Below are 26007 nucleotides of genomic sequence, written 5' to 3' on the forward strand. Positions count from 1 at the left end.
GTGTCTCGCACCGCTGCGCTTAGGCGGTGCACCTCTCTTTTTGTGCTAACGACAGGTCGGCGCAAGCGCCTCCCTGCTTCTAAGTTGACCTTAGCCCGTTGGATTAGGTCGACCATTTCGGACGCCTACCAAAGTTCGCAGGTGCCTCCCCCGCCGGGGATCACAGCGCACTCGACCAGGGCTGTCGGTGCCTCTTGGGCTTTTCGGCACCAGGCTACGGCTCAACAAGTCTGTCAGGCTGCCACTTGGGCTAGTCTGCATACCTTCTCAAAGCACTACCAAGTGCATGCTCATGCTTCGGCAGATGCGAGCTTGGGCAGACGCATCCTTCAGGCGGCGGTCGCCCATTTGTGAAGTTAGGTTTCTGCCTACTTCTTAGTTTTTATGTTTATTTCCCACCCAGGGACTGCTTTGGAACGTCCCACGGTCTGGGTCTCCCAAAGGAACGATAAAGAAAAAGAGAATTTTGTTTACTTACCGTAAATTCTTTTTCTTATAGTTCCGTCTTGGGAGACCCAGCACCCTCCCTGTTGCCTGTTGGCAATTTCCTTGTTCCGTGTGTTTTCACATGCTGTTGTCGTGGACAGAGTCTCCGGTTGTTCCGGCTCTTGCTCTGTTCTACTTGTGGGTGGCTATACTCCTTCAGCTTTTGCACTAAACTGGCTGTGACTGGTTCACCAGGGGGTGTATAGGCTCAGAGGGAGGAGCTACACCTTTTAGGTGTAGTACTTTGTGTGTCCTCCGGAGGCAGAAGCTAAACACCCAAGGTCTGGGTCTCCCAAGACGGAACTATAAGAAAAAGAATTTACGGTAAGTAAACAAAATTCTCTTTTTTATAGCCAGCTATTTACAATGAAACCCAGAAGCTATAGAACATAAATGGGTCAACATTTTTGAAGAAACAGAATTACAATATGTACATTTTAAGAAAAACAAAAAATCTGCTTGTGAATATATCCTAAGGTTAAAGCATTTTTTTATTTCACCACTAAAATAGTGCTTTAAATCTAAGTCATTCGTGTCTAGTCTTTTATTCACCTTCTGGCGTCCATCTGTTACTGCCTTCGCTTCCGTCTGTTTCAGGCAGTTTGTGACCAGCTGATTACTCCAGTGGTTCATGGAGCGCACAAGGGTTCACAATCAGCCTCGGACTGGCTACCGGAGGAATCTCCAGTAATGCCAGGCCTGGATTCAGTTACCTGCACTGAACTCCGGAGCTCTCACCTGAACTCCAGAGTGCAGCCTAGACTGAACCGCGAGCGCTGAGTGATTGATTTCCCGGTGATTGCGGTTCACTTCATGACAGCTGCAGACAGACCGGGGTGATCTCCAGTGTTCTCACCTGAACTCAGGATTGCAGCCTGGGCTGTCCGCAGCTGTTATGAACTGAACCGCAATCGCTGGGGAATCAATCACTCGGCGCTTGCGGTGCAGTCCTGCAAACTCTGAGATCAGTCCTGGCTGCAGGTGAGAGTTCCGGAGTTCAATGCAGGTAACTGAATCCAGGCCTGGCATTACTGAAGATTCCTCCGGTAGCCAGTCCGATGCTGGTCACAACTCAATACACCTCTATGAGAGCCTCGTTCTAGATCTCATATACTTGTGCCATCTTGTGACTGCAACTTCTGGCCAGTCAGAAGTTACAATTACAAGATGGCACTGTGGGACCAGAGTGACGCCGAAAAAAGTGAAAATGCCAGAGGGTGAGTATAAGGATATGTGCACATTCTGGGTTCTGGTTTTACAACAAAACTGCATCCTCTGGTAGACTTTTGCCAATTGTAAACACTGCATTTGAGTAGCAAAATAACAAAAACCCGCTATCAATAAGCATACGTGTTGACCGTGTTTTCACTGCGGTTTGTTTGCGTTTTGGACAGTGCTTTTTCAGATTGAGAAGTAAATGTGGGTGGAAAATGTTGACAAAACGCAGTGAAGAATGAACATGCTGCTTTTCTTTTGTCAAAGATTTTGACAAATATTTGTCAAACAAAACGCTGACAAAAAAAATTGCAACGTGCACATGGAATTGATTTCTCATAGACTTTGCTGGGGAAGCAAAAGCATGCAGTTTGTCATTGACACAGTGCAGTTTAAAATGCAACCAAAACGCAAGGAAAAATGCAACTTGTGCACATGGCCTAAGACCAGGGTCGGGGACTTAAATTTTAAAGCATCACTTCAGGGGGGAGGGGAAACCGCTGGAGAGGTACTTTAAGCATAACATGTCCCGAGTAGCATTCTGCTACATTTCCTCATGCTTTCAGTGCTCTATTAAGCAAAAATCTTGACTTTTTAATCACTTTGTTTGGGGTTGAATTACTCGGTGAATTAGGAGAGACTGACCTCATAAAATTACTATTCAAACCTTGCACAAGAGCTTGATGCATTGTTTGCATTACCAAACCGTTCAGTGCACCTTCCCATCTACTTTTTGCATCTATGTCTATCTCCTAGCCCCTATTCCGATTTACACATCTGAGGTTACAGAAGCCTATAGAAGGATGGAAATGAATCGAAAACTCGTAGATGGGAAGGTGCACTGAACTGTTTGGCCTTTCCAATGATGCATAAAGCTCTTGCGCTTGGTTTGAACAGTCATTGTCTAATCTCTTCAAATTGTTTTTCAAAGATCAAAGTGTCCTAAAAAAACAACTGAGTAATACCTAATTGACCACCTGCCCATTTGTGCAACTACTTCCTATCTTGGTTTACTAGCCTTCAGCTATAATGTCTTAACGTGGACATATGACTGCTGTACACACCACTAGAGCATTTAATACTGGAAGTGATTGTATGATAAATAGTGCTATGTTTTTTGTTATGATCCCTATACATTAGTCTATGTTTTGCTAGTAGAATAACACTGCTTTATTTTGTATCCACATCTAGCAGTCTCCCACTTTGCAGCTGATGTAAAAATAAATAAATGAATTAAATGTAGTTAATGTCTTGCTCTTTGTATTATATTTCTGTTTTTATCTTATTTAATATCTCTCTAAACTTATTAACACTAGAAGTCCCAGAGAGGGGTCATTTAACATTTCTACCATTGGAACCCTATGGAGCTCGAAATTCCTGGGACTTCTAGTGTTAAACACGTACTAGCTAATTTTTTTTAATGATTTCAAATACTCCCTTTACTGGTAGATATTACTCAAAGGGCCCTAAGAAATACAAGTTAAAATTAAATATCATCTTCATTTCTAGGCAAAGCAGATTGAGCTCCAGTTTACTATAGGGGAGGCCATAACAAATGCAGCTGTCGGCACAAAGTCCACGGCCGCCCGTGATGTTTGGATGGTGGCTGAGGAAGATTATGAACCGTGTGCAGGTAACTGAGGTGTACTATTAGTGCACGGCCATCCTAAGCACTGAACAAGTTTTTTGTATTTGTATACATTTTTACATTCTTTTCTTTCTGTATATGCTACTCTTCTATCTGTATAACTTGAATTCTTGTTTGTCGTTGTTACGCTAGATGTGAAAGAGAATGATGTTGTTACATGGGTGTTGGACCAGATTCTCAACAAGCATGTTGTCAGTGTGAATCCACATGTCAGACAGGCATCCTGTATATGGCTGCTATCTCTTGTGAAGAAACTGAGCAACCACCAGGAAATAAAGGTTGGTAATAAGGCAACAATCTATTATAATCTGGCTTTGTATACATTATATTGTACATATGTACTGTATATGTTTTTATTTTTCATTCACATGCAAATATTATCCGAGAAACCAAAGACGTTGAAATTAGAGATGAGCGAATCCAAACAGTAAAGTTCGGCGTTTGTATCGAACACGGACTTTACAAAAAAAAAAACAGTGTTCGAGTTCGGAGTTGGGTGCTTTATGTATGCTAACCACTTGATCGAGCATCGCTGTGCTCGGGTACGCTCGATGCTCAGCCCACGGCAAGCTGCTTGTGTTTGATGGCTCAAACTGGGGGTAAAAATGGCATTATCGGATGTCGTGTGCACAAAAAAAAACAAAACCCCATCCTCCCTCCCCTGAAGTGCTCTCTTTGTGCCTGCTGTATGTGGGTAGAGAACTGAACTACCCAATCAGTGACTTCCAATGAGGTTCAGGTCAAGTCCGGGTCCAAAGCAGAAATTTATCTAAAGTCCGAATGAACCTGCCAAACCAAACCTCCACGAGTCAAATAATCTCTAGTGATAATGTTGGCTGAGCTGCAATACCTAAGAGTAGAGACTATGGTGTCCAGAGCTGTGGTGTTGCAGATCTGGCCACTGTGTGAGTGTACGGAGCTCCATGAGCTGATCAGTGGGGGTGCCGGTTATCGAACTTCCATCGATATGGACCCCCCATTGGCAGTTTATTCGCCATGTGGTCATGTTTAATTTATACACTCTTAATCCTTTACTTTGAAACCTTGTATTGGGGGAGAGTCTGGAGACCACCATACACATTAGATTGGCAGTTTTGTGAAAATAATTTCATGTGCACGGCCACCATTAATACCGCATGTATGTTCATACTTATTATATGTTTCACTTGCAGCTTAATTTTCTTTATCGTTCCTTTGGGAGACCCAGACCATGGGTGTTTAGCTTCTGCCTCCAGAGGACACACAAAGTACTACACTTAAAAGTGTAGCTCCTCCCTCTGAGCTTATACACCCCCTGGTAGCCAGTCCTAGCCAGTTTATTGCTTTGTGTCAGGAGGCATACATCCACACATGCATTCTCATCTGATTTGTTTGACTTTTGGAAAGAGTTTGAAGAAAAGCGGGTCCATGTCTGGACTCCCGGCATGTCCCTTCTCACCCCACTGTGTCGGCGGTGTTGTTAAGGTTGATTTACAAGGCTGCAGCCTTACATGCCGCGTCCTTCACCATCCCTTCTGGGCTCTGGCTTGAAGTGGGAGCCAGCACGGTCTCCATGCCTGGCAGGAGTCCGGTCTCCATCCACAGCCCCTTGAGGATTCTGTTGGACCGGAGCACTCATCCCCAGGGACATGGCCCTGCGTCTCAGTAGCTAAGTACCTGAGACGTTTATGTTGGGGGTCCCGGTTCTTTATTGTAAGGGGAGAGTATGCTGTATGTGATTGTTTTAACTTTTCCGGCGGGTTCTCTAGCTTTTGCCTGAGAACCGCGCCGATGGTGCCTGCTTGTCGGCCTCGCCGCTTAAATTTAGGCCCCGGCTTCGCCGGAGGCCTAGTTTCATTTTCCTGCCCTCGCATGTCACTCATGCAGAGGGACAGGTTCGGCTCCTCCCGGCGGCCGTTCTACACAGGGGAGGGACAATCCCCACTGCTGGGGCGTCCCTCCTTCCCTGCAGGTCTCTATAGCCCTCCAGTTCCCGCTCTTTTATAGGAACGCCCCTAGTCCCGCCCCCTCTCTTCGCTCCAGCGGCCATTTCTCAGGCAGAGTTCACTCTGCTCTGGGACATCCTGCATTCTGCATCTCTGCTGAGGTGCTGCGACTGGGGGACCGGGCTTCGGGATCTGGAGGGCACACAACACCGTGCTCAGCGGTCTGGTAAGCCACAGCCGGTCTCTGGTTGTGGACCTCTGTATATTCTCCCTGGGGTTCATTCTCTGCAAAGCCCCCACTCCAGCAGCATGTGTCACACAAGGAGCAAGGCTCCAAAGCTTTATTCTGCATGCACTGCATGTAAGCTCCTGCTGCCTGAGCCGAGCATTTATCCACACTGTGATGGTTGCTCTAACCTGGCGGTGCTACAGCCTGGAGTCTCACCCCCAGTGGTCTCTCAGGCTGCTGCTGCACCTGTGACTGAACCCCCGGCCTGGGTAGAGTCCTTTTCTAGGTCCATATCCCAGTCATTTGCTGAGTCCATGGGACTTTTGTCCAGGACTTTGATGAGTATGCATCAGCCTCCCTCACAGGGTGCCTCTAATACTCTTGACAGAGGACTCCTATCCTCTGACCTCCGTCCATCGGAGCTCACGGAGGATTCATCATCATCTGATCCCAGACCCCGTCCTTCTAAGAGAAGGCGCAGGGTTTCCTCCCCCTCCCCATCCCACGGCTCTGTCTCAAGAGCTGACTCTCAAGATGAGGAGGATGCCCTCACTGGGGGCTCGGAGGCTATGTATCCCATCGATTTCTCTGAGGGTGACTCAGATCTTAGTGATTTGATTGCTTCTATTAATTCTGTGCTGGATCTCAATCCGCCAGTGTCAGAGGAGCAACTCTCTTTGACAGAAAAACATCAGTTTACCTCGCCTAAGAGAGTGAAGAGTGTGTTCTTTAACCACTCCAGTTTTCAGACCGCTGTGACCAAACCCAGGGCCTGCCCTGACAAACGCTTTCCAAAGCGTGGTTCTGATGACCGGTTTCCATTTCCACCTGAGGTGGTCAAGGAGTGGTCTCACTCCCCAAAGGTAGACCCTCCGGTGTCTAGGCTATCAGCCCAGACCGTTGTGTCGGTGGCTGACGGCACCTCACTTAAGGATTCCACTGACCGTCAGATTGACCTTCTGGCCAAATCTGTGTATGAAGCTGCGGGGGCCGCGTTTTCCCCGACTTTTGCAGCAGTGTGGGCTCTCAAAGCCATCTCTGGTTCTCTAGAGGAGATGCATTCCCTCACCAAGGAATCTATGCCTGAGATGGTTACCTTAACTGCTCAGGCTTCAGCTTTTTCATCTTATGCCATGTCTGCCATGCTAGAGGCTGCTCACCGCACTGCGGTGGCTACAGCTAATTCTCTTGTTATCCGCAGGATTTTGTGGCTTCGAGAGTGGAAGGCAGATGCTTCTTCCAAGAAGTTTCTTGCTGGGCTCCCTTTTGCTGGTTCACGGCTGTTTGGTGAACAGCTGGATGAAATCATTAAAGAAGCTACTGGCGGGAAGAGTACTTCCATGCCACAAACTAAGACCAGGAAACCCGCCAAGGGTAGGAATCAATCGAGGTTTCGTTCCTTTCGTTCCTCCAACTGGTCATCCTCTAAGCCTTCCGCCTCGTCCGCTAACTCAGCCAAGGATCAGAAATCCAACTGGCGCCCAAAAGCGCGTCCGCAGAAGACCGCAGGAGGTTCTGCCACTAAGGCAGCTTCCTCATGACTCTCGGCCCGCTCCAGCCACGTCCTTAGTTGGTGGCAGGCTCTCCCACTTTGGCGACGCTTGGTTAAAGCAAGTCTCCGATCAGTGGGTGAGAGACATCATATCTCACGGCTACAGGATAGAATTCTCTTCCAGCCCTCCAAACAGATTTTTTCTCTCAACTCCCCCCTGCTCCAAGGCCGCCGCCTTCTCGCAGGCCGTGGCGTCCTTGCAGGCAAACGGAGTGATTGTCCCAGTTCCCGCTCAGGAACGGTTCAGAGGTTTTTACTCAAATCTCTTCCTAGTTCCAAAAAAGGACGGTACCTTCCGGCCCATCCTGGATCTCAAGCTTCTCAACAAGCATGTCCGGGTGCGGCATTTTCGCATGGAGTCTCTGCAATCAGTCATTGCCTCTATGACCCAAGGGGAGTTCCTGGCGTCCATCGACATCAGAGATGCCTATCTACATGTGCCAATCGCAGTGTCACATCAGCGTTGGTTACGTTTTGCGATAGGAGAGGATCATTTCCAATTCGTGGCTCTCCCCTTTGGGTTAGCCACGGCCCCTCGGGTATTCACCAAGGTCATGGCGGCAGTGATTGCGGTCCTGCACCTCCAGGGGTTAGCAGTGCTTCCTTATCTGGACGACCTTCTGGTCAAGGGTACATCCAGCGCAGACTGTCAGCGGAGTGTTTCGCTCACTCTCGCCACCCTAGCCCAATTCGGGTGGATTGTCAATCTTCTCAAATCCACTCTGACTCCGACCCAGAGTCTCACGTACCTAGGGTTGCAGTTCGAGACTTTGCCGGCACTTGTGAAGTTGCCCTTAATCAAACAGCAGTCTCTCCGGCTAGCGGTGCGCTCTTTCCTGAGGCCCCGCCGTTATTCCCTCAGGCGCCTGATGCAGGTGCTGGGTCAAATGGTGGCCTCCATGGTGGCGGTTCCCTTTGCCCAGTTCCATCTGCGTCCTCTGCAGCTGGACATTCTCCGTTGTTGGTACAAGCGGCCTTCCTCCTTACAGAGGTTAGTGGCTCTGTCGCCACGGACCAGGAGCTCTCTTCAGTGGTGGCTTCGACCCCTCTCCCTGTCCCAAGGGCGCTCCTTCCTGACTCCGTCCTGGGTGATTCTCACCACGGATGCCAGCCTGTCCGGCTGGGGAGCGGTACATCTCCACCACAGAGCACAGGGCATTTGGACTCCGTCCGAGTCAGCCCTTTCAATCAATGTGCTGGAAACCAGAGCTGTGCTTCTAGCTCTCCTAGCCTTTCACCACCTGTTGGCGGGCAGGCACATTCGAGTCCAGTCAGACAACGCGACAGCGGTTGCCTACATCAATCACCAAGGCGGGACACGCAGCCGCCTGGCAATGTTGGAGGTCCAACGCATTCTTCAATGGGCGGAGGACTCCAAGTCCACCATATCTGCAGTCCACATCCCTGGCGTAGAAAACTGGGAGGCAGATTATCTCAGCCGTCAATCCGTGGACGGTGGCGAGTGGTCCCTGCACCCGGCAGTGTTTCAGTCAATCTGCCGCAAGTGGGGCACTCCGGACGTGGACCTAATGGCATCCCGTCACAACAACAAGGTTCCGGTTTACGTGGCTCTCTCCCACGATCCTCAGGCCTTCGCCGCGGACGCTCTGGTTCAAGACTGGTCCCAGTTTCGTCTGTCCTACGTGTTTCCCCCTCTAGCTCTCTTGCCCAGAGTCCTGCGCAAGATCAGAATGGAGGGCCGTCGAGTCATCCTCATTGCACCGGACTGGCCCAGGCGAGCTTGGTATCCGGACCTGCTCCAACTGTCCGTGGAGATGCCGTGGCATCTTCCGGACCGTCCAGACCTGCTCTCGCAAGGTCCGTTTTTCCGCCCGAATTCTGCGGCACTCAAATTGACGGCGTGGCTCTTGAGTCCTGGAGTTTGACGGCTTCTGGTATTCCTCCTGAAGTCATCTCCACTATGACTCGGGCCCGTAAGTCTTCCTCCGTCAAGATCTATCACAGGACTTGGAAAATTTTCCTGTCCTGGTGTCGCTCTTCCGGCCATTCTCCTTGGCCATTCTCGTTGCCGACCCTTCTGTCTTTTTTACAGTCCGGTCTGCAGCTAGGACTGTCCCTCAACTCTCTCAAGGGACAAGTCTCAGCTCTATCAGTGCTGTTCCAGCGGCGTCTCGCCCGGCTGGCTCAGGTCCGCACCTTCATGCAAGGTGCGTCTCACATCATTCTGCCTTATCGGCGGCCCTTGGATCCCTGGGACCTTAACTTGGTCCTCACGGTCTTGCAGAAACCCCCTTTCGAGCCCCTTAGGGAGGTTTCTTTGTATCGTCTTTCTCAAAAGGTGGCCTTTCTAGTTGCCATAACTTCTCTCAGGAGAGTCTCTGATTTGGCTGCGCTCTCCTCGGAGTCACCTTTTTTGGTTTTTCACCAAGACAAGGTAGTTCTCCGTCCGATCCCGGACTTTCTTCCTAAGGTGGTCTCTCCCTTCCACCTTAACCAGGATATTTCCTTGCCTTCCTTCTGTCCGGCCCCTGTTCATCGCTTTGAGAAAGCGCTGCATACTCTAGATCTGGTGCGTGCTCTCCGGATTTATGTGTCTCGCACCGCTGCGCTTAGGCGGTGCACCTCTCTTTTTGTGCTAACCACAGGGCGGCGCAAGGGTTTCTCTGCTTCTAAGCCGACCTTGGCCCGTTGGATTAGATCGACCATTTCGGACGCCTACCAGAGTACTCAGGTGCCTCCCCCGCCAGGGATCAAAGCACACTCGACCAGAGCTGTCGGTGCCTTTTGGGCTTTTAGGCACCAGGCTACGGCTCAACAAGTCTGTCAGGCTGCCACTTGGACTAGCCTGCATACCTTTTCGAAGCACTACCAAGTGCATGCTCATGCTTCGGCAGATGCGAGCTTGGACAGACGCATCCTTCAGGCGGCTGTCGCCCACTTGTGAAGTTAGGCTCCGCCTACTTCTTCGTTTTTTCTGTTTATTCCCACCCAGGGACAGCTTTGGAACGTCCCATGGTCTGGGTCTCCCAAAGGAACGATAAAGAAAAAGAGAATTTTGTTACTTACCGTAAATTCTTTTTCTTATAGTTCCGTATTGGGAGACCCAGCTCCCTCCCTGTTGCCTGTTGGCAATTTTCTTGTTCCGTGTGTTATCACCGGCTGTTGTCGTGGACAGAGTCTCCGGTTGTTCCGGTTCTTACTCGGTTCTACTTGTGGGTGGCTATTCTCCTTCAGCTTTTGCACTAAACTGGCTAGGACTGGCTACCAGGGGGTGTTTAAGCTCAGAGGGAGGAGCTACACTTTTAAGTGTAGTACTTTGTGTGTCCTCCGGAGGCAGAAGCTAAACACCCATGGTCTGGGTCTCCCAATACGGAACTGTAAGAAAAAGAATTTACGGTAAGTAACAAAATTCTCTTTTTTCTCTTCTGTTTTTTTTACAGTCAAAGCTCAAAGAAATCCAAAGTGCCTTTATATCTGTCCTTTCTGATAATGATGGTATGTATCCTTGTGCCTTGAATTGGCTCTTTCAGTGCAAAGTTATAGGTTGAATAAAATGTTATAGAAAAATGTAAAGTGGTACATGTAACAGATCTGATTATTTACACAAGTATTCACTCCAAATCACTATATACAGCAATGTCCCCACATCTACGTACATTTACCTCTATCCAATCCAGGTAGCAAGCACATATTATTGTACTTTGATCATTTACAGTCCACCTAAGGTCTTCATGACAGCACTGATGTGAGTGGTACAATATCTGAGTAGGCTTCAGGGCTAGTGATCATAACTTGGCATAGAAGAAAGATTTTGAAAATATATTTTACCATTTTTAGTGTAGGTTAAACATCAGCACTATAGTGTAATCAACTATAGATAAAATATTAGAGAGATGTATAGATTTGATCTTATTTTTTGAATACTTCTCCATTGTTAAACCTGGAAAACCAGAAGCAGTGACCAACAATATTAAATACAGTTAGAACTAGTCGTAGCTGACCTATAAAACGATCCATACATCTTTTGGAGAACCTGAAATGTGGGTACTGTTTTTGTAGACGCTTATACTGTTAATGTCTCAGTCCATTTATCAGCCTAACTCCTTGGAAAATATTTGATAATTGCACAAAATCTGTTGCAGAACTTAGCCAGGATGTTGCATCGAAAGGTCTTGGGTTGGTATATGAACTGGGCAGTGAACAAGACCAACAGGAGCTGGTGTCCTTACTTGTGGACACACTCATGACTGGGAAAAGGTACTGTGACTCCTTGTGTTCTCAGTGTGTGTATAACTGATATTGCCAATGCTATAGTGATAGTTCATCAAATGGCTATAACATAGTTAATTTTCTGCAGCTGTGTGTACATATTGCATTTTGTGCATGGTTGTTACTAATAATGACGTCATAGGTAGTAATCCTACAACAGGAGCAGAATAATCATTAATTGTTATCATTATTTTTGTGTCTTTTTTTTATAAAGTAGACAATAGTCACCTTTTCTGCTTTATTTTAGGGTTAAACATGAAGTTTCTGGAGACACTGAGGTATTTCAAGGCTCATCCATCGGCAAAGCTCCGGATGGGTACGTTTCTATTTAGGTTATATCTTCTGAAATCCTAATTTCAAGGGGACAAACAATAAATATGGCTGCACTTAAGGCCCAATCACACACAACGACTTACTAGCGATCCCGAAAACGATGCGACCTGATAGGGATCGCTGGTAAGTCGCTGGCAGGTCGCAGGTGAGATGTCATACAGTCAGACCTTACCAACGATGCAGGAACGATACAGGTCGCAGTAGCGACATGTATAACGATCTCAGCAGTCACTGTCTGTGACCCTGTCACAGTGTCAAACACAGCGATGTGTTTTGCCCAGCAGGACATCGCTTTTGAAGAAAATGGCCTGGACCATTCTGCAACGACTGGCGACCTCACAGCAGGGGCCTGATCGCTGGTAGATGTCACACATAACGAGATCACTAACGGGATCGCTACTGCGTCACAAAAACCGTCTCGCTAGCAATCTTGTTATGTGTGACGGTACCTTTTACTGTTTTTACCTTAAAACAGTAACGGCAACCAAATGGAAAAATATCATTGTCTCTGCAAAACTTGAGTAAAACGGTCTATTTCTATTTTAGTATATGGCCATCTTTACCATTTTAAAATAATTTTGTCAGCAGGTTTTTATTAATGTAATCTAAGATTGACATAATGTAAGGCAAGAAAGCCTGATTTCATGAATGTATCACTTACCGGTCTGCATGGTGTAGTTTTAACCCCTTAACGACCTTTGACGTACTGAGTACGTCATGACATGGTGCTAAACGACCCATGACGTACTCAGTACGTCATGGCGAAATCGCGGTCCCGGAGCCCCGGGGAGTGAAATTTGTTTAATTAAACGGTAGATTCGGGAAGGAGGGGACCTCTGCCTGACCTCAGGAGGGGTGGTGCCTCCTCCCCGAACCTACAGAGGCTGTGATTGGCTGACGAACGCCGCTCAGCCAATTACAGCCACTGTAATGTTCCAGCCATTGAAAATGGCTGGAACATTGAAATCCAGCCCTGATCAGTGCTGCTGTAGCACTGGCCATTGGCTGGAGCTGGGTGATCGATGCTTCACCCGCCCCCAGCTCTGATTGGAGAGACCGGTCTTGTGACCGCTCTCTCCAATCAATGTGGATCTGCGGCCTGTGACCGTCCCTGGAAGCCGAGGAGAGCGGTAAGTTGCTGTCCCCGCCGCCCGCCCCTGTCCCCGATCGCCCCGACGCTGCTCCCGATCCACCGCTGTCCCCGCCGCTGCTCCCGATCCACCGCTGTCCCCGGCGCCACGCTCCTGATCCACCGCTGTCCCCGGCGCCATGCTCCCGCTCCACCGCTGTCCCCGCCGCTGCTCCCGATGCACCGCTGTCCCCGCCGCCACGCTCCCGATGCACCGCTGTCCCCGGCGCCACGCTCCCGATGCACCGCTGTCCCCGCCGCTGCTCCCGATGCACCGCTGTCCCCGCCGCTGCTCCCGATGCACCGCTGTCCCCGCCGCTGCTCCCGATGCACCGCTGTCCCCGCCGCTGCTCCCGATGCACCGCTGTCCCCGCCGCTGCTCCCGATGCACCGCTGTCCCCGCCGCTGCTCCCGATGCACCGCTGTCCCCGCCGCTGCTCCCGATGCACCGCTGTCCCCGGCGCCATGCTCCCGCTCCACCGCTGTCCCCGCCGCCGCTCACGATCCACCACTCTCCCCGCCGCCGTCGCACACACCTTTTTCAGCCGCTGCTGCCCCCGAATCGGCCCCCACTGTTCCCGATCGGCGGCCGCCGCCGCCTCCTCCTTCATCGGCTGCCCCTTCTCCATCGCCACACCTCCTATCCCTCCATGTGCTGCAAGCCACCCTCCCCCCACGTGGGGGGAGGGTGGCTTGCAGCACATGTGGGGGGAGGGTGGCTGGCTTGCAGCACATGTGGGGGGAGGGTGGCTGGCTTGCAGCACATGTGGGGGGAGGGTGGCTGGCTCTCTCCCCCCACATGTGCTGCAAGCCACCCTCCCCCCACATGTGCTGCAAGCCACCCTCCCCCCACATGTACTGCAAGCCACCCTCCCCCTACATGTGCTGCAAGCCACCCTCCCCCCCGGGGCCCCCCCTCCTCCATGTGCCATCTCTCTCTCCCATCAGACTCTGCCCCCCTCCCCGATCTGCTGCCTGCTCTCTCCCATTTTCCATCTACTGCCCCCTCTCACCCTCCTCGATCTGTTGCCTCCTTCATCTGCTGCCTCTTCTGTCTGCTGTGATCCTGCTGCCTAGATCCATCCTGTAAGGTAGGTATCCCCATCTCACCTCCCCCCCCCCCCCATCCTCTGCCGCTCCTCCATCCGCTGCGCCATTTCCCATCCATCCGCTGCGCCATTTCCCATCATCCATCCGCTGCGCCCTTTCCCATCCTCTGCCGCTCCTCCACCTGCTGCGCCCTTTCCCATCTTCCATCCGCTGCGCCCTTTCTCATCTGCCGCCCCGCCCTCTCGCATCGCATTATCCAGCGCAGTTGCTCGCTTCCAGACTGCAGTGGATGATGCGATGCGAGACTCGTGCATTGCTCTCACGTTTGGCACTGGTCTTAGTGGCAGGCGCTCATTTTTTTTTTTTTACTGATGTCTGTAATTTTTATTTCGCCAAACTAATTTTTTTTGTATGGGGGGGGGTCTAGTTTCCAAAATGGGATCACATGTGGGGGAGCTCCATTGTTTAGGCACCTCAGGGGGTCTCCAAATGAAACATGGCGTCTGCTAATAATTCCAATCAATTTTACTGTGAAATGGCGCTCCTTCTCTTCTGAGCCCCGCCGTACGCCCAAACAATTGATTTCCACCACATATGAGGTATCGTCGTACTCAGGAGAAATTGCACAATACATTTTATGGTGCATTTTTTCCTGATACTCTTGTGGAAAAAAAAGCTACCTGTTTGAAAAAACAATTTTGTGGTAAAAAAAAGAATAAAATATTTTCACGGCTGAACATTACAAATGTTTGTGAAGCCTCCAGGGGTTCAAAGTGCTCACTAAACAGCTAGATAAATTCCATGAGGGGTCTAGTTTCCAAAATGGGGTCAATTGTGGGGGAGCTCCATTGTTTAGGCACTTCAGGGGGGTCTCCAAACGCAACATGGCGTCCGCTAATAATTCCAACCAATTTTGCTGTGAAATGGCGCTCCTTGCCTTCCGAGTCCTGCCGTGCACCCAAACATTTGATTTCCACCACATATGCGTACTCAAGAGAAAATGCACAATACATTTTATGGTGCATTTTTTCCTGATACCCTTGTGATAAAAAAAGCTACCTGGTTGAAGCAACAGTTTTGTGGTAAAAAATTTTTTTTTTCTTTTCACGGCTCAACGTTATAAACTTCTGTGAAGCCCCCAGGGGTTCAAAGTGCACATCAAACATCTAGAAAAAATATTTGAGGGCTCTAGTTTCCAAAATGGGGTCATTTGTGGGGGAGCTCCATTGTTTAGGCACCTCAGGGAGTCTTCAAACCCGACATGGTGTCCGCTAATGAGTGCAGCTAATTTTGCACTCAAAAATTCAAATGGCGCTCCTTGCCTTCCGAGTCCTGCTGTGTGCCCAAACATTTGATTACCACCACATATGGGGTATCTGCGTACTCAGGAGAAAATGCACGATACATTTTATGATGCATTTTTCCTGATACCCTTGTGAAAATACTAATTTTTATGGCTAAAGTAACATTTTTGTGTTAAAAAAGTAAAATTTTCATTTTTTCGTCTACATTGCTTTGGTTGCTGTGAAGCTCCTAAAGGGTTAATAAACTTCTTGGATGTGGTTTTGAGCAGAGTGAGGGGTGCAGATTTTAGAATTAGGTCACTTTTGGGTATTTTCTGTCGCCTAGGTTTCTCAAATCACTCCAAATGTGATGTGGTACCTAAAAAATTTTTTTTTGTAAATTTTGTTGGAAAAATGAGAAATTGGTGATGAACTTTGAACCCTTCTAACTTCCTAACGGAAATTTTTTTTTTTTTCAAAAATTGCGCTGGTGTAAAGTAGACATGTGGGAAATGTTATTTAGTAACTATTTTGTGTGACATATCTCTCAGATTTATGGGCATAAAATTTCAAATTTTGAAAATTGCAAAATTTTCGCCAAATTTCCGAAATTTTCACAAATAAACGCAAAACATATCGGCCTAAATTTACCACTGACATGAAGTACAATATGTCACGAAAAAACAATCTCAGAATCGCCAGGATCCGTTGAAGTGTTCCAGAGTTATAACCTGTCAAAGTGACACTGGTCAAAATTGCAAAAAATGGCCGGGTCTTTAAGGTGAAAACAGGCTGGGGGCTGAAGGGGTTAATAGAATACCTATTTTGTGTGATGTAGATGTAGCAGAGCTAAGGCTTCTGAGCTGTGTATAACCCTGCCCACAGCCCTGACTAGCAGCTTCCTGTGTACACTCTGTATTGTGAGCCAGCTGCCAATCAGTGCTCGGGGCGGGGTTATACGGAGTCGCCTGACTGCTGTGCATGTGGGACCTAGTCCGGCAATAATAATCTCCTTTTGATAAATCACTGATTGTATTGAAACTGTAGCACACAGCCTAATAAGTGACACATCCCTGTAATCAGGGTCTCATGCCCTAAGCAAAAACCTACTCACAGATTCCCTTTAATTGGAAATTCTATTTAAATGATGTTTAGAACAAGTGAATAAATAATAAAGGCACAACAAACATCAGACATGTATTCTCATTATTTTCAAACTGGTTAGCAGCTACAGTTTGGTTTACTAATGTCACACAAATACAGGACATATCTACATATGACATTGAGTAACTTTGCAAATACATTTTATTATTATGTTCACTGATCCTAAATGACCTCATATAATACAGACAAGTGCGGTATTCCTAATTCTGTCCTTTTCTGAGCTGATATCTTTAACTCCTTTCCTGGACAGTGTATCCACAGAGCTTTCTCTGTTGATTTTCGTTACGGAAGTGTAAACTTCAGGGCTTTTTATTGACGTTATTGACGTTTTAAAACGTCTTTAAAATATATGTTTACAGTTCAGGACTCTAAATGCATTAATATACTTTTCCTTAAAATCCCTCAGAATTATAAAATGGTGATAAAAGATGAATAGAACTCAATGACCAGACCTGTTTGGGCCATATAAATGTACTAAGGGGCCATTTTAAGTCCTTATACATAGTAGTACGCTGGGGTAAGATGCCGCAAATTAACCTGGGGAAATATTCAGCAATTAGTGCAGTAAAATACACACTATTAGAGTAAGCACACATGGTGAGTAAAACTAATTAAAAATCACATTCCATCCGGACCGATGTAAAGGGCGCTTTACACGCTACAATATATCTTACGATGTGTCGGCGGGGTCATGACGTAAGTGACGCACATCCGGCATCATAAGTTACATTGTAGCATGTAACAGCTACGTGCGATTTCGATTGAACGGTAAATCGTTCATCGCATGCACGTCATTCAATTCCTAAAATTGAACGTCAGGTTGTTCATCGTACCCGGGGTAGCACACATCGCAGTGTGTGACACCCCGAGAACGATGAACAGATCTTACCTGCGTCCTGCGGCTCCCGCCGGCAATGTGGAAGAAAGGAGGTGGGCGGGATGTTTACGTCCCGCTCATCTCCGCCCCTCCACTTCTATTGGCCGGCCGCTATGTGACGTCGATGTGACGCCAAACGTCCCTCTCACTCCAGGAAGTAGATGTTCGCCGCCCACATCGAGGTCGTATGGATGGGTAAGTATGCGTGACGGGGGGGTTATTCGTTTGTGCGACACGTTCAACAAATTGAACGTGCCACACATACGATGGGGGCGGGTACGATCGCATACGATATCGTATGCTGGATCGTATGGTGTCAAGCAGGCTTTACTCTATGAGATCACTCCCATAAGCAATTTATTTCTCAGCCCTAATCGGATGGAGAAAACAATCGCAGCATTCTGCGGGTGGAATCAGATTCGTTTTCACTCCCACCCATACAAGTCTACCCATACATCCCTTCTGAAAAAGGGAAACAGTTGGGTGTTTCATGCTGCCTAAACTGCGAACAGCATGAATCGCAGGCAGTCTGTATGATTGCAGTCAAGTATATTCTTCTTGGAAATACTCCCGTGTGTCAGAGAATATATGCTGTGAAGATCCGTCATGGGACCATAGGGTTAGACAAGTTCGGTACTGCCCTTGGCAACTTCTCCCATTTCTGCAGCAGGTGATTGACAGGTATTTCTCTGGCATGTACTTGGGGAGAAACCTGCAAGTCACCAGCAGCAGTGTTGGGAAGAAGCACTTTCATCTGCGTCTGGTCTCTGGCTTTGGATCTTTACGTTGCATGGACCACATAAATAACGTCACAAGTTCCCTTGAAGGTCTGTCCACTTATAAAAAAAAAAAGTGGCCAGAGCTGGTGGTATAAGTCCAAAAGTCTCAGAATTCAACAGCGTATTTTACAAATTCGTTGCACAATTTTCCAACAGTTTTATGCGAGGCTTCTTACACAAACTTTGATATTTGATGGATCTGGCTCTATGATTTTACCTCTAGGCATTTCAGCTGCTATAGTTTTTAATTTAAATGCTTCTATTAAACATTGTTTTATGTGACAGAAATTGTATTATTGGGCACTATTTGGAAATGAATAGAAATGTAAAATTGAAATATTTCATTTTTTTTTTTTTGCAACATTAATAAAGAAAAAATTATAACTGGATGAATTAATTTAATAGTTTATCCAGTGTGAAATGTGAATGGTATAAAAAAAAACACCAATCACTTATTTTGGTATATTTGTACTGCAATAAATGTATGTAAACTACATGGTAATTATTATGTACCGCCAAACTATACAGTATCGCTCATGTAGATTTTATATTTTCATGTATGAAAATGTGTGGTTTCTTTTAATGATCTGTTTCAATCCTGTTAAAGAAATACATCCTTTCTTTGTCGCTCCTTATTGGGAGACCCAGACAATTGGGTGTATAGCTATGCCTCCGGAGGCCACACAAAGTATTACACTAAAAGTGTAAAGCCCCTCCCCTTCAGCCTATACACCCCCCGTGCTGCCACGGGCTCATCAGTTTTTATGCTTTGTGCGAAGGAGGCAGACATCCACGCATAGCTCCACAGCTTAGTCAGCAGCAGCTGCTGACTATGTCGGATGGAAGAAAAGAGGGCCCATAACAGGGCCCCCAGCATGCTCCCTTCTCACCCCACTCTTGTCGGCGGTGTTGTTAAGGTTGAGGTATCCATTGCGGGTACGGAGGCTGGAGCCCACATGCTGCTTTCCTTCCCCATCCCTCAATTAGGGCTCTGGGTGAAGTGGGATCCTTTCGGTCTCCAGGCACAGGAGACCGTGCTCCATCCACAGCTCCTGAGGACCATGCTGGATAGGAGCCGAGTATCGTTCAGGGACATGGCCCTGCTACTTTGAGGTACTCTGTGTCCCCGTGGGGACCGCGCACAGCAACACTCCAGCATTGCTGGGTGTGCTAGTGCACCGGGGACAGCAGCGCTGACTGCGTTTGTGCCATTACACACTTCAGCGTCGCTGAGTGTGTTCGTGTAGGGGGACTGCCGCGCTGACCGCCGCTGCCATGGTTATCACTGCGGCGCGGCTGGGACTGTTAGTGCGCCGGGGACTTCCGCGCCGACCGCGCTTATACGGCGGCCGCGCTTATAACTCGAGTCCCCGGCTTTTGCGGCCTAGTCTCGTTTTCTTCCCGCCCCCAGCCCTGCCAATCAGGGGAAGGGCGGGACGCTGTACAGGACGGCAGCACTGAGGGCTGGAGCATGCTTTGCATGCTCCACCCCCCTCACTCTGCACAGTGGGGCACCAGTTCCCGCACTTTTCTGGGTCACGCCCACGGCTCCCTCCTCTCCTCAGGACGCCGGCAGCCATTCCTCTCAGCTCTGCTAACGCTGGAGAGGAGAGACAAGCTCAGGGAGACCCAGGCAGGATTTCTGGTGACCACACAACCGCTTTGCGCAGGCGGTAAGCAGCACCTGTGGTGCTGGCCCCACTTGTGCAGAAGTGTACTTATAGATTATATGATTATAGACTATACTTTACACTGTATGGTGCACTGTTGATTTTTGTCTATATACCCTCCTGTATTGCTCAGAGGAGACAACAGCATGTCGTCCACAAATAGCAAGGGTGCCAAAGCACAGACTTACTATGCTGCCTGTGCAGCATGTACGGCTATACTGCCGGCAGGTTCCACTGACCCTCATTGTGTGCAATGCTCGGCCCCTGTGCCACTTTCTCAGCCGGAGCCTCTGCTAAGGGTGGCCCAGGGAGAACCACCTGTTAACACTGTCCAGGTGACAGGGACGGAGTTTGCAGTTTTTACTGAAAGACTTTCTGAGACTATGGCTAAGATATTAGAAGCCTTGCAGTCCAGGCCGGCATCTCAAGCCATGGGCATTGTGGAATCATTGCCCCCTGGTCCCCCTCAGTTGGAACAGCAATGTCCTCCCGGGGTGTCTCATAGATCCCAGGGTGAGGTCTCTGACATGGAACGCAGCCCCAGACCGATTAAGCGAGCTCGCTATGATATCCCCTCGACATCATCACAATGTTCAGGGTCTCAGCGAGAGGACTCTCTGTATGATGAAGCGGAGCTAGCTGATCAGGATTCTGATCCTGAAGCCGCGTTCAACCTTGATACTCCTGATGGGGACGCCATAGTGAATGATCTTATTGCGTCCATCAATGAAATGTTGGATATTTCTCCCTCAGCTCCTCCAGTGGAGGAGTCAGCCTCTCAGCAGGAGAAATTCCGTTTCAGGTTTCCCAAGCGTACAAAGAGTATGTTTCTGGACCACTCTGACTTCAGAGAGGCAGTCCAGAAACACCGAGCTTGTCCAGATAAGCGTTTTTCCAAGCGCCTTAAGGATACACGTTACCCTTTCCCCCCTGACGTGGTCAAGGGCTGGACTCAGTGTCCCAAGGTGGATCCTCCAATCTCCAGACTTGCGGCTAGATCCATAGTTGCAGTGGAAGATGGAGCTTCACTCAAGGATGCCACTGACAGACAGATGGAGCTCTGGTTGAAATCCATCTATGAAGCTATCGGCGCGTCTTTTGCTCCAGCATTCGCAGCCGTATGGGCACTCCAAGCTATCTCAGCTGGTCAGGCGCAAATTGACGCACTCACACGTACGTCTGCGCCGCAGGTGGCGTCCATAACCTCTCAAACGTCGGCATTTGCGTCCTACGCTATTAATGCTGTCCTGGACTCTGCGAGCCGTACGGCGGTTGCAGCCGACAATTCGGTGGCAATACGCAGGGCCTTGTGGCTGCGGGAATGGAAGGCAGATTCGGCTTCCAAAAAAGTGCTTAACTGGATTGCCATTTTCTGGCGACCGTTTGTTTGGTGAGAGATTGGATGAAATCATCAAACAATCCAAGGGAAAGGAAACATCCTTACCCCAGGCCAAACCAAAAACACCCCAACAGAGGAGGGGACAGTCGAGGTTTCGGTCCTTTCGGTGTGCGGGCAGGTCCCAATTCTCCTCGTCCAAAAGGCCGCAGAAGGATCAGAGGAACTCCGACGCATGGCGGTCTAAATCACGCCCTAAAAAGACCGCCGGAGGTGCCGCTACTAAGGCGGCTTCCTCATGACTTACGGCCTCCTCACACCGCATCCTCGGTCGGTGGCAGGCTCTCCCGCTTTTGCGACACCTGGCTGCCACAAGTAAAAGACCGTTGGGTGAGAGACATTTTGTCTCACGGTTACAGGATAGAGTTCAGCTCTCGTCCTCCGACTCGATTCTTCAGAACATCTCCGCCTCCTGAGCGAGCCAAGGCTCTTCTGCAGGCGGTGGGCATTCTGAAGGCAGAAGGAGTGGTGGTCCCGGTTCCTCTTCAGCAACAGGGTCACGGTTTCTACTCCAACCTGTTTGTGGTTCCAAAGAAGGACGGGTCCTTCCGTCCTGTTTTGGACCTAAAACTGCTCAACAAACACGTAAGGACCAGGCGGTTCCGGATGGAATCCCTCCGCTCCGTCATCGCCTCAATGTCCCAAGGAGATTTCCTAGCATCGATCGATATCAAGGATGCTTATCTCCACGTACCAATTGCTCCAGAGCATCAGCGCTTCTTGCGCTTCGCCATAGGAGACGAACACCTTCAGTTCGCGGCACTGCCGTTTGGCCTGGCGACAGCCCCAAGGGTTTTCACCAAGGTCATGGCTACAGTAGTTGCGGTCCTCCACTCTCAGGGTCACTCAGTGATACCTTACTTAGACGATCTGCTGGTCAAGGCACCCTCTCAAGAGGCATGCCAACACAGCATCAACGTTACTCTGGAGATTCTCCAGAGTTTCGGGTGGATCATCAATTTTCCAAAGTCAAATCTGACACCGGTTCAATCGCTGACATATCTTGGCATGGAGTTTCATACTCTTCCAGCGATAGTGAAGCTTCCACTGGACAAACAGCGTTCACTACAGACAGGGGTGCAATCTCTCCTTCAAGGTCGGTCACACCCCTTGAGGCGCCTCATGCACTTCCTGGGGAAGATGGTGGCAGCAATGGAAGCAGTCCCTTTCGCGCAGTTTCACCTGCGTCCACTTCAATGGGACATCCTACGCAAGTGGGACAGGATGCCGACGTCCCTAGACAGGAACGTCTCCCTCTCTCAGGCAACCAAAGCTTCCCTTCGGTGGTGGCTTCTTCCCACCTCATTATCGAAGGGGAAATCCTTCCTACCCCCATCCTGGGCGGTGGTCACGACGGACGCGAGTCTGTCAGGGTGGGGAGCAGTTTTTCTCCACCACAGGGCTCAGGGTACGTGGACTCAGCAAGAGTCCTCACTTCAGATCAATGTTCTGGAGATCAGGGCAGTGTATCTTGCCCTAAAAGCGTTCCAGCAGTGGCTGGAAGGCAAGCAGATCCGAATTCAGTCGGACAACTCCACAGCGGTGGCTTACATCAACCACCAAGGTGGGACACGCAGTCGGCAAGCCTTCCAGGAAGTCCGGCGGATTCTGCTGTGGGTGGAAGCCACAGCATCCACCTTGCCCACTTTTCTGTCCTTTCTTCAATCCGGATTGGAAAAGGGTTTGTCACTAGGCTCCCTTAAGGGACAAGTCTCTGCGCTCTCTGTGTTTTTTCAGAAGCGCCTGGCCAGACTCCCACAGGTACGCACGTTCCTGCAAGGGGTTTGTCACATCGTCCCTCCTTACAAGCGTCCGTTAGAACCCTGGGATCTGAACAGGGTGCTGATGGTTCTTCAGAAACCACCGTTCGAGCCAATGAGGGATATTTCGCTCGCACGCCTTTCGCAGAAAGTGGTTTTTCTAGTAGCAGTCACCTCACTTCGGAGAGTGTCTGAGTTGGCAGCGTTATCATGCAAAGCTCCTTTCCTGGTGTTTCACCAGGACAAGGTGGTTCTGCGTCCGGTTCCGGAATTCCTCCCTAAGGTGGTATCCCCTTTTCATCTCAATCAGGACATCTCCTTACCCTCGTTTTGTCCTCATCCAGTTCACCAATGTGAAAAGGATTTGCACTTGTTAGATCTGGTGAGAGCACTCAGACTCTACATTTCTCGTACGGCGCCCCTGCGCCGCTCGGATGCACTCTTTGTCCTTGTCGCTGGCCAGCGTAAAGGGACACAAGCTTCCAAGTCAACCCTGGCTCGGTGGATCAAGGAACCAATTCTCGAAGCTTACCGTTCCTCGGGGCTTCCGGTTCCCTCAGGACTGAAGGCCCATTCTACCAGGGCCGTGGGAGCGTCCTGGGCCTTGCGACACCAGGCTACGGCTCAGCAGGTGTGTCAGGCAGCTACCTGGTCGAGCCTGCACACTTTCACGAAACACTATCAGGTGCATACCTACGCTTCGGCAGATGCCAGCCTAGGTAGGCGAGTCCTTCAGGCGGCAGTTGCCCACCTGTAGGACGGAGCCGTTACGGCTCTATTATGAGGTATTATTTACCCACCCAGGGACTGCTTTTGGACGTCCCAATTGTCTGGGTCTCCCAATAAGGAGCGACAAAGAAGAATGGAATTTTGTTTACTTACCGTAAATTCCTTTTCTTCTAGCTCCAATTGGGAGACCCAGCACCCGCCCCTGTTTTTGTATACACATGTTGTTCATGTTAAATGGTTTCAGTTCTCCGATATTCCTTCGGATTGAATTTACTTTAAACCAGTTTATAATTTTTTCCTCCTTCGGGCTTTTGCACCAAAACTGATGAGCCCGTGGCAGCACGGGGGGTGTATAGGCTGAAGGGGAGGGGCTTTACACTTTTAGTGTAATACTTTGTGTGGCCTCCGGAGGCATAGCTATACACCCAATTGTCTGGGTCTCCCAATTGGAGCTAGAAGAAAAGGAATTTACGGTAAGTAAACAAAATTCCATTCTTACATGTTAATTTGGAACTTCCACATCATACATGATGCTGGTGATAGGACAGTATGGAAAGTGGTCTTATACAGGACCTGTCACCAGGTAAAGGGTGGACAGTTTTTTATCTTATTTTGCTCCTGGGATTGTTTTTATTTTTATTTTATTTTTTTTAAATACGCCTTTTTGTTCCAGAGATGTGGGCCTATTTTAGTTCTAATTTTTTTTCTCTTTGTTAAGGGGAAATTGCTTCTACAATTTTCTGGGGGGTGTCTTTAGGTTGCTGTGCATTATTACCCTGTGACCAACGCCCCCTAAAAAGCAGCACTAGGTAAAAAGGCCCATATGTTTGAGACTGAGAGTAAGGCCTGTTTCACACGTCAGTGAAAAACACAGACGTTCTTCACTGACGTGTAAAACACGCACATGTCCCTCCGTGTTCCGTGATTCACGGCACACGTGGGTTGTCCATGTGCAATCCGTGATTCGTGATTGCATATGGACATTACTCACACTGCTGCTGTCCATGGTGCTGAAGTCTCCAGCTCTGCAGCGTCCGTCGACCGCTCTCAGCAGCTACTTCCTGGTTGGGTTTTCCTGCTCTCATGAATATTCATGAGCCAGGCAGAAGCTGCCGAGAGCGGAGGCTCCAGAGCGAATCGCAGGCAAGGTAAGTTGAAAATATTTAATATTTAATATGTCCGTGATTTTCTGGTACGTGTTTCACTGATCACACGCGGATCACACCATAGTGTAGTCTGTGGGTCATCAGTGATGCCAGAAAAAAACTGACTTATCTCCGTGCAGAATCACGGCCACGCGTGCACGCCGCACGGAGACACGTTCAGTGAAAAATCACTGATGTGTGAGCAGACCCATTGATTATAATGGGTCTGCGTATGTCAGTGATTCTGGTACGTTTTAAAAAAAGCACAAACGTACCAAAATAACTGACGTGTGAAACAAGCCTAATGGGAATAAAATAGGGGTAAAAGCTGTCCACTTTTACTTAATCTGGTGACAGATTTTCTTTAACAATAGGATTTATGTGCACACAGCCCTGGATTCCTTTCTCCACTGTAAAATGAAAAGAAACTATTTCATACAATAGGAATAATATATAAAAGGCTTGTTTGCATACTTTTATATCTTCTCATTCATGGTTTTCCAAAGACAGGGGCTGTCTACCTACAAGGAGCTGTGTGCACTGGCTAGTGATCTTAGTCAACCGGATCTCATATACAAGTTTATGAATTTGGCTAACCATCATGCTATGTGGAACTCAAGGAAGGTAAGATCATTCACTTGTATGTACATTTTAGATTTTCTACAGGGTTCACAGCATACTATCAGTCACACTTCCAAGCCCCTCACTCCATAATTAAAATTACACTATTCTCTAACCAATATATTTCCCGTGTGTGTCCTGTCCTTGGCTGTGACTGCATGTGTGAGCAAAATACTCTGCTTCCATTCCCTTGGAATTCTAAATTGATAAGATTTGTTTTACAAGAGCTTGGAGAAATCAATGCAGCACAGCGAAATGTGGTGTACTTAAGGTTTCTGTTTATTACATCATGTGACAAGCTTATATAGTACCTCAAACAAAGAAATTACCATGCACCAATGAGAGCCACAGGGATGTGTGCAGAAATGTGAAACTTCCCCGCTCATCAGTGTAAGCCGAACCCTATGACATCATTTAGTGATAAGACAAGATGGTTTCTATAGAATACAAAATGGCTTGTATTCTCTCACACATGTACGCATGACCCCAGAGTTTGGGTCATGCGCACTATGAAGCCAGGTGTACGCATCCTGGCTTCAAACTGAAGTAGTGTGCATGACCCAAACTCTGGGGTCATGCGCACTGAGCCAAAATCCCCCGTTGGACGCCATGCGGCGGAGAGGTGAGTGAGATTATCCTGTGATGCTGCGTATTCATTAGCATGATAGCACACCCACAGGGACGTACTAACATGCTAATGGGGGCGACTGGCAGGGGAACTAATGCCCAGGGGACAAGTGCCCTCACGAATTAGCATACGGTAAAAGATCTTTAGAAATACTTTTT

General features: G+C 48.6%; 1 protein-coding gene across 2 annotated transcripts in view; it reads left to right on the forward strand.

The window, feature by feature from the left end:
- ECPAS (Ecm29 proteasome adaptor and scaffold) overlaps window positions 1-26007 on the forward strand; it is a 286613-nt gene that overhangs the window by 151586 nt on the left and 109020 nt on the right. For both annotated transcript variants that reach the window (XM_075316050.1, XM_075316054.1), the window contains 6 exons: window positions 3211-3334; window positions 3482-3627; window positions 10457-10511; window positions 11159-11273; window positions 11533-11601; window positions 25107-25224. In XM_075316050.1, coding sequence (XP_075172165.1) covers window positions 3211-3334; window positions 3482-3627; window positions 10457-10511; window positions 11159-11273; window positions 11533-11601; window positions 25107-25224 — 627 coding nt within the window. The remainder of the gene's footprint in view (window positions 1-3210; window positions 3335-3481; window positions 3628-10456; window positions 10512-11158; window positions 11274-11532; window positions 11602-25106; window positions 25225-26007) is intronic.

This window comes from Anomaloglossus baeobatrachus, chromosome 1 (genome assembly GCF_048569485.1).
Source record: "Anomaloglossus baeobatrachus isolate aAnoBae1 chromosome 1, aAnoBae1.hap1, whole genome shotgun sequence".
In the NCBI taxonomy this organism is placed as follows: domain Eukaryota; kingdom Metazoa; phylum Chordata; class Amphibia; order Anura; family Aromobatidae; genus Anomaloglossus; species Anomaloglossus baeobatrachus.